The 8,855-nt window shown below is 49.2% G+C and overlaps 1 protein-coding gene across 1 annotated transcript; it reads left to right on the top strand.

Moving 5' to 3' along the window:
- Positions 1 to 786: 786 nt before the first annotated feature.
- Positions 787 to 6,620, top strand: LOC139597516 (C-X-C chemokine receptor type 3-like). Its single transcript, XM_071442957.1, has 2 exons — positions 787 to 1,185; positions 4,510 to 6,620. The coding sequence occupies exons 1-2, from the start codon at positions 1,148 to 1,150 to the stop codon at positions 5,198 to 5,200; spliced, it is 729 nt and encodes a 242-aa protein (XP_071299058.1). The 5' UTR covers positions 787 to 1,147; the 3' UTR covers positions 5,201 to 6,620.
- The last annotated feature ends 2,235 nt before the right edge of the window (positions 6,621 to 8,855 follow it).

The following is an 8,855-nucleotide window of genomic DNA, read 5'->3' as shown; positions in this document are numbered from 1 at the left end:
TCTTGCAGCTGCTGGTTCTGTTGTATCATCGTGGCAGGCAAGAAAAAAAAAAAGCAAACAGAACAGAAGTTGTGAAATAGAATAGGACTTGTAAAAGATAATATAAAGTTGTGAAGTATAGCAGAAGTTTTAAAAGACAGAACTGCTATGGAGAGTCCCTGGCAAAATCCACTCCTTAGAATCAAATACAAAAATGAATAATTACACATGTAATCCAAGCACAAATTCTATTAATTGCCACCCAGCCCAGTCCCTATTTCCAAGGGTGCCTTTGGCAGATGTTTCCCCAGTGTCTCCAGGTGAGGAGGAGAGTGCTGGGCTTCCAAGCCTGCACCATCCTTTGCAGCACCTGGAATTTCCACTGCTTCATCCTTCCCCAGCTCCCCATGGCTTCAGGAAGGGCTGAGGGAATGGCAGGGCTGGTGTGGGGCAGGCAGTGAACCCTCCAGGCTGATCAGAACCGAGGCGGAGTCGCTGCCTTTCAATTCCTGCTCCCATGTCCTGGTGCAGGTGTGGGATCAGCACCCGGAGCCTGGGAGCTGTGCTCCGTGTGTGGCTGGGGATGTGTCCTTGTGCTGCTCCCCACTGTGCCTGTGGGATGCTCCTCTGCTGCTCTGCTGCCCACCAATGCCTCGGGAGGAAATTTCCTGAAGCAGGGAAGGACTCGGCTCCGACCCGGGAGAACAATGAGGAGCGGGAGTGCAGCGTCAGCAGCGCCAAACCTGGGTATCCCAGGCAACGCCAACACAAACACTGCCAGGATAGCCCAGTCCCGCCGTGCCAGCGACATCCCTCCTGTGCTCAGAGGGTTTTTCTCATGGATAACCTGTGCTGGCCCACGCAGCACCCAGACAAGCCCGGGATGGCTCCCTGTAATCTGCTCCAGCCTGTGTGTGAGGAAGTGTCTGGGACTCCTTTTCCACTCAGGCCATCAGTTTTTCCAGACAGCTGAAAGTTAATGGGCACCATGATTCCAGTGAGTAATCCTTGTGAAACCAGCTCTGGAGGAAGTTGCCCAGCAAAACAAATCCCGTGGCCCCAGCTCTGACGTGGAGCCGAACACGGGGTGCTCTGTATAAAAACCAGGAATCATTCCAAGGGAAACGGCACATTTCAGCTCTGCTGAGACATCACACAGCGTGCAGGGATGCAGAAAACTATCCCTGGCTGCTTCTTCCAGAAAATGTAAGTATTTTTCCTTTTCAAATAAGGAATAGCACCTCATTACTGTTGGGATATTCAGTGCTAATCTGCCTTTTTAATTTGTTCTCCTCTTCTCTAAATTCTTTGACATCATTCCAGGAGGAATTTCAAAAGGAATTACTTGTTTAAGAGCCAGAGGTATTTTTGGGTATCCCTTAGACTACAACAATGTATTTATGACAAATGGGCAGTTATTATTAACTGGAATTTGGGATGTGTGTCAAGAGAGATTTCTGTGGAAATAAAAAATAGCACACTGAAAACACCACGTGCTGGTTCAGGAAACCTTCTGTGAGCATGAACTTAGATTTCACCTGACCAAAAAACTGTCCAAGTGTCCCTGCCCATGTGCAGGAATCCTCTTGTGGGTGACCTGAACCACAGGCCACAAGAGCTGCTTTGAAAACTGTAAATAAAAGGGTGAAGCTCAGGTTTCCTCCTCCACCGAGTGTGGCCATTCTGGAAACACTCAGGAAACAGCTCCTCACTCCTGTTCCCGTACCTGGTGTGATCCCACCTGCCCAGGTGCAGGCAGGGGGAAGGGTTTGCTCTCTCCTCACCAAATGTCTTTGTGGGCTGGTGGGATTTCCCAGCTGGAGGAAGCTGTGGATGGGATCCTGGCAGTGGGAGCTCAGGTGAGCCACACAGGAGGAGTTCGTGGCTTCAGCCCCTGCCTGTGCTCTCTTCATGCACCTGCTCTTCACCCAATTTTACCTTTCTCTTACCTGTGCAGAGGCTGTGTCTGACCAGTGCCATGCCCAGGGCACTCTCTGGCACTGATTTGGTGACAGGAGCAGGGTCTGTGCCCTCACAGCATCCTTGTGGGGTGGGCAGCATTCCCTGCCTCCTCCTGCCACAGCCCAGCCCCTGTCCCCATGGAGGGTGTGCATTGGCAGTGCCAAAACTCTGCCAGGGGCCTCTGGAGCTCTCCATGGACGGAGCTCCAGCTCCTGGGAACATCTCCCAGATTTGCTTCATTCACAGGAGCAGATGGATCCAAACAGCACTTGGAGCAAGTGCCAGGAACTGGGATGTCTTCTCCCTATCAGACATGTGCAAGTGCCCTTGTGGTGACCCATGGGGCTGCTCCTGATCCCTGACCCTTGGCCTGGGGTGTCACCTGTTTTCTCACACTGTGCCCAGATTCCTTCAGCACGAGGACAATCCCTATCCACCCACAGGAGATAAACATCTCAAAGCCCTGAGGCGAAGGAGGAAATCAAACCTGGCTCTGCTGCATTCTGGATGACAGTTTTAACCCCTAAATTATAGTCTGGAAGAGGTGGAGGGAGCAGGAGGGAGCCCTGGCAGCGACCCTGCCTCGAGGGGCAGCCATGGAATGAGGGGACAGATACCTCTGGCTGTCACCAACAGAAAGCAGGAAGGCACCTTCCAGCCAGAAGCTCCAGTTCCTTCCCAAAGGACACCGTGGTGTTCAGAAATGCCGGCAGCACTATGGAAAATGCTGAAGTTTCAAGAAGAGAGGATGGGAGAAACATTTTGAGCTCCTCAGGGTTCTGCCCTGGGCACCTCCCCTGGCTTCTCCGGCTGTTCCTGATTCCTAACGCTCCTCCTTGGACTCATCACCAAACCCTGGGGCGAGGTAGGAGCCAAAATCCAGAAGCTCTGAGTTCAAATGCTCCACATAGATAAGATCTGCTGTAAATCCAGCCCTAAAATGAGCAAAGATCTTTATCAAGGCACATAATTTATCTCCTCAAAAATATAATTCATGAAAATGGACACAGAAGTAGGTTGCAAGAAAAAAATAATGACGGGAGATCCTTAATGTACCTCTCAAAGGAGTAACTTGCTTGAAGATAAGAAGACAAATCAGGATTCAGCTGGACATGTCATGGCTTGGTTCTCCTCCTCTTGGAGCTGGGGACTTGCACGAGTTCCATGTAGTGGATTCAGGGTTTGTTCCATTAGATTGGAATTACTTTGGTGCTCTGTATCAAAACAAAGGGTCAAACCAATAATGGAGTCATTAAGGTTGGAGAAGACCTCTAAGATCATTTGCTTTTGCCACAAAATGCAGAATTGTTTTTCCACTTAATCACTGTGGGAAGGGAGGGTAGGATGAGCCGACTCCGCTGAAATACAGGGAGAAGTCTTTTCCTACTTCTTCCCCAAAGTAATCCTTCAGCAATTTGGATCAGACACTTCAAAGACAAAGGAGAACAGGCACATGTGAATCTCAGATGAGTCGACCTGGTACCAGTCAAGTCTCTACAAGCAATGGGAATCCCAGTCTCAAAAACCTGGCTCTGTGCATTTCATGGGAATCACTTATCATCTTCCCATCCTCCCAGCAAAATTAAACCCAGGTGATGACTTAAGCAACCACCCAGACCTGCTGGGTAATGCACTGGAAAAGCTCTGTAACACCAGCTCCAAGGTGCTGACATTGGGAATTCTGGGAATTTACAAATGGAGATAATTGCTCAATAGGAGGGAAATGGAATTGTTACACTCGGCTCAATCTCTGAGGATCAGCCTCCTTGAAACTTCTTCAGTGACACCTTTTTTGAGCTGTTGCTCTCAGAACTGTCACACACTTCAGTCAAGGCCTAAATTCTGCTGACTTCCTTCTTACAGTTCGTGGAAACCACAAAATGTGAGATCTCTGCAGAGCCCCACCTGACACATCATTCCTCAAATTCCTGAGAACAAGCCTTCCCTCAATTTCCCATCCAGCTGTGTATGACTTAACCACAGCTTCACCTAGGCCACATTTCTTAACTTGCTCCTCCCTAAAAATACCTCATGAAACAGTATTGAAACTCTTCAGAAAATTCAAGCTATGTGACACTGCCTGGTTCCCACCAGGATTGATCACCCTGATACAGGAGGAAGCTGGGCTCAATCAATGTGCTTTATCTGTGAGAAACCCACATTGTTCTTCCTTATCTCATCTCTTCCATTTAGATAACAATTTCCTTGTTTTTTTTTTTTTTGTTAGAACTGAATTTGGAGATTATTTTAATATTTTCTAGGAACTGCAGCTTATCATTTTCTGGCTTTCCCCTTTCATAGACAAGGATAGTTCACACTTACACCCCTACAGTGCAAGATTACACAAATTATGCTGCTACCTAAAAATATCCAGGCACTTTACAAACTTCACTCCTATTTATGATAAGAGTGTGTAAATACAAGCTCAGATCCTGACCTGGCATCATCTCCAAGCTGTTCTTGACACTAATATGTGCCTGTACAAATGCAGGTCCATCATAATTTGCCTGGAATCCGTCCTATTAATTTTACCTTTAATCACTGGGGTTTTTTTTATATGTATTCCAGATATTCTTCCCTAACTGGCATTTCAATGGAGAGAGACCACATGAAAGATCTCAGAAGATACCTGGCACTGAAGTATATCCAATACCTCGTCCTGTCTTCCTCCAACGCTGTCAGCACCCTCCTGGGGCTGCTGGGCAGCACGTACACCATGATCCTCCTGCAGTCTGCCAAGGTCTCCTCCAAGTCCACTGCAGTCCTCATTTCCAGCCTGGCCCAGGCAGACATCCTGGTTTTGCTTAGCCTTGTTTCTGACATGGTTTTGGGGAGTTTTGGTGCCAGCGTTTCTCCCACAGCCTCGGTCGTGGTGCGGATCCTCCTCACGGCCAACGCCCACGTGAGCTGCGTCCTGCTCAGCTGTGTGGCCTTTGAGGCCTACCTGATCACCTTCCTGCCCTTGGAGTCACGGCCCCTGCGCACGGTCAGGAACGCCAGGCTGCTCTCCAGGGTGATCTGGGCGCTGGTGGCTGCAGAGTGTGCCCTGTTCCTCCTGGATGAGCACCTGAGGGCCGGCGGGGCCTCCTCTCCCTCCCGCAGCCCTCTGGGGCTCCTGTTCCAGCTCTGCGGCACGGCCGCGGCCCTGCTCAGGTCCCTCAGCTACATCCTGGGAATTCTGCTGAGGATTATCAATGTCTACATCTACTACAAGATATTTTTCAGCATGTCTCCCAGGTCTAGACTTAAATCCAAGTAGGGTGCTCCTTCTGGGAATGCTGGAGCGACACAAGGCCCTTCAATGCAATTCCAAACCATTTGGAAACTGTTCAATAACCAGGACCAAGCTCACCAGGGAGTTTAAAACCTTCCTGATTCCTGGTACTGTTCAGCTGTTATTGAGAAGAGTTTGGGGCTGAGGAGCCCCTTGGCATGAAGACACCACAGCTGGTGTGTGTTTATTTAGACTTTATTCACTGTAGAGGTGAAACAAAAGGCATTTCATGGTTGTAAATCAACCGCACTATTTTTTATATAAAAAGGGTGCTTAAATGCTTCCTCGGGGATCTGTTGAGACAAGAGTTGTGTAGTTGTTTACTGAAGACAGGATCTATGTCCTAAAATATTCCTAACTCAGGTGACCTCCAGGCTCTGCAGGTGGGATGGAGAGACAAGGTGAGCACCAAGATGTCCAAGGTGGGCTCAGGGCATCAGCCCCACCTGGAGAGTTCCTGAGGCAGAGCTGGGCTGAGATGCCACTTTGGAACATTCCCGGAGCTGTTCTTGGGAGGTTGTCACAGCAAAGCAGGAAACAGCTTCTCTCACACCCTTCTTCAGAAATAAAAGGGTGGAAAGCTGCAATGCAGCTGTTTGCTTCAGCTCTAGGAGAGAGAGTTTGAGAACCCCCCTGTGTGGAGGGTTCCATGTACTGCATCCAGAGCCATGGCTGTGAGTTTAGAGGCAGGGAGGGATTTGCTGGCATTAGCAGAGCTGTCCCACCTCCCGGGGCAGTGGTGTGGAAGATCACAGCCACCAATGCCCTTGTGACCACACTGGGGCTTGGGTGGATGTCTGAGAGCTGTTCCCAGCTGGTGAATCCTGGGATTTCCTCAACACTCTGGGATTTTATCAGCAAAGCACAAAGTGTTCCAGATACCTCTGACACTGCCCAACACACATGTAGCCATGGGCACTTCCAAATCCTCCTGACTTCACATGGGACCTCCAGGTACAGGCTGTGGTGAGGAGAGACTGAACTTCTGCCAGATGTTCTGCCATCCCCAGATCTTTCTGCCACTCCCAAATCATTCTGCCATTCCCAAATCCTTGTGCCATTCCCAGATCTTTCTGCCATCCCCAGATCTTTCTGCCATCCCCAGGTCTTGGCTGCAGCATCAGCAGCAAGTGCTGACCACTGACTTTACTTCTCAGGAGACTCAAAAGGAAGCTCTGCCAAAGGCTGGGGATCAGTAAAATCAGAGCAGAAATGTAATCAAGTCAATTAAACCCTTGGATGAACATTCCTAATCAAGGCTGATCCCATCAGGAGGAAGGATGTCCTAATAACTTGATGCACTGTGATAACCTGTTCTTTCTCCTGAAGCCTGAAGTGAGAGACTCTCAGGAGAGATGAAATGTTACTTGAAGTGCTGTAATTAATAAAAATGTATTTTGTTAAAGTCTGGACATTATTTATGTATTTTTGATGAGGTTCTGCTAGAGAGATCTAGGGGAGATTATGATTTTGTTACAGCCCACGTTGGCAAGGTTTTTATAGTGAACATTTAGACCATGTTTGACTGCTTGATTGGCTAAGAGGGACAGAGAGAACCCAGTGACACCGGGGGTGTTCTATCTCCTGCCCCATCTCAGCAGAGTCACCGTTTTGCTGTGGTGCAGTTCCTGGCAGCTGGTCCCCTTCAGCCCCACTTCTGATCACCTTTGCAGATGAAAAGGAAACAAAGCCCTGCACAGGATGATCAAACTGATAATTGGAAGAGTTCCCCCTGTCAGCAGAAAGCCACCAGGGAAGACCCAGGGGCTGCTGGTGGTTTTGGTGTGCTGCTGATGGCTGCTGTGTGGGGAAGGCCTTCCTGCTGTCCCCCAGGGCCAAGAGCTGCCCTGTGCACACCCCCAGAAGGGGAGGAAGTGATTTCCCAGGAGAATGAGCAGCTTTAGCTTTTCCCTTGGCTGGTGCCACCTCTGCACATGGAACAGCTCAGGTTAGACTCTGTGATCTTGGAGAACCCTTCAACCTCAATGATTCTCTGATGGCCCAATGTCCCTCCTGAGAGCAGCTGGGGTTTGTGGCAGTGGCCAGGCTGAAAGGGAAGGAGATGCTCCACAAGGAAATTCTGGGGCAGAACACCAGGCTTGGAGAGATCTGCATGGCTGGGACACTCAAAGCACTTTGCAGTCAAGGACAGACCCTCCATTACCCGTGTTCACATCCTCATCTGAAGATGCCAAATCCTTGAAATAAAGAGGCTCCTCTACAGTTCAGCTAAAGCAGATGAGCTATTTTTATTTTCTACTTGGATGTGATTCCCTGGGTCGTTTTGGTGGCTCCTGGTGGTTGATGTAGCTGTGGCTGTGGGGTCAGGCCATCCTCTGCAGAAGAGCTCAGAATCTGCCTTTGCCAAGAGCTTGGAATCACAAAGTCATGGGATGGTTTTGGTAGGAAAGGGTGGATCTAATCCAGCCCCTGCCATGGGCAGGGACATATTCCACCATCCTGGGTTTCTCCAAGCCTGTCCATCCATGGACACTTCCAGGGATGGGGCAGCCACAGCTTCCCTGGACCACCTGTGTTTATCTTGGAGCTATTTCCTGCACCAAGCCCCCAATCCATCCTCTCCAGGACCACAAGAGCCTTTTCTGGGGTGCAGGGGGATGCATCCATTCCTGCAATGGGGAATTCCAGTGGAAGCACAGATGGGCACATCACAGCTGGCATGGGGCAGCTGAAGGAAGGTATTTCCTTCTCACAAGAGGTTCTTCCAGGACATTGGATTTGTATAAACTTTGCCTCTTGGAAGAAAAGTGGTTTAGATTTCACTGCTTGTAAGAGAATGTCAGCCAGGACTTGCATCACTGCAGCAGCACCACAAGAGCAGAAAGGTGAAATAAAAGAATTTTCGGAACAGATACATAAGGCTGCCCATGAAGGGGAAATTCCCATGTCATAGGAATGACCAAAATCCTAAAATTAGAGCTGAGGTTATGTAGCATGTTTACCTTACTTAATGATTAAGGCAAGAAGGGAACTTTTCTCCTACTTTTTCTGGGAAACCTCTTTCAAAGAAAGTTTGATAATAGTCCAGGGAGAAGGAAAGACTCAGACAGGAAGGTATTTTTCTACAATTTAGTCATTTTTGAGATGCGTTTCCCGAAGCATCAATAATCCAAACACTTGGATTTAGACCTCACACCACCCACAGAGCCAATTGAATTGAGGAGATGGGTTTGCTCCCTGCAGTAAATCACGTTAAAAGACATTGAATGTTCTTGGGAAATGTTGCTCTCTCGAGATCAAAATTCCGGAAAATTAGGGGCAATTTGGTTTCTTCTAACAGACGCTCCATTTTCTTGCATTCACAGCCGTTTCTCTGAATGCCACTTAAAGGACCTCCGGGGGTGTTTAATAAAAAACCAAGTGCTCTCAACAGCGCAGGAAGGTGTTTGGCCTCGGCTGGGAGCAGTGAGTGGCCCTGGCCACCCCAACCACACGCCGTGTCCGACACGTCCCGTCTGAGTGAGAGCTTTTGGCTCTTGTTCCCGATTGCTGCATCATTCCTGGAATCGCTCCTTGCCAAGGATCACCTCTCTCGCTTGCACATCGTGCCCTCTGCTGGGAGAGGGAGACCAAACCAGCCCGAAGGAAAACCCGGCTGTGCTCCAGCACTGCCTGGAGA

This window comes from Agelaius tricolor, unplaced genomic scaffold (assembly GCF_023055355.1).
Source record: "Agelaius tricolor isolate 1412-34295 unplaced genomic scaffold, bAgeTri1.0.p SCAF_17, whole genome shotgun sequence".
NCBI classification, from domain to species: domain Eukaryota; kingdom Metazoa; phylum Chordata; class Aves; order Passeriformes; family Icteridae; genus Agelaius; species Agelaius tricolor.
The sequence above is the reverse complement of the archived record's forward strand: the minus strand, read 5'-3'. Positions and strand labels throughout refer to the sequence as shown.

Excerpts from the sequence above, each read along its gene's own strand:
- LOC139597516 (XM_071442957.1), top strand. The coding sequence starts at position 1,148 with ATGCAGAAAACTATCCCTGGCTGCTTCTTCCAGAAAAT. Across the intron at positions 1,186-4,509 it reads GGCTGCTTCTTCCAGAAAAT|ATATTCTTCCCTAACTGGCA; the intron begins GTAAGTATTTTT and ends TATGTATTCCAG.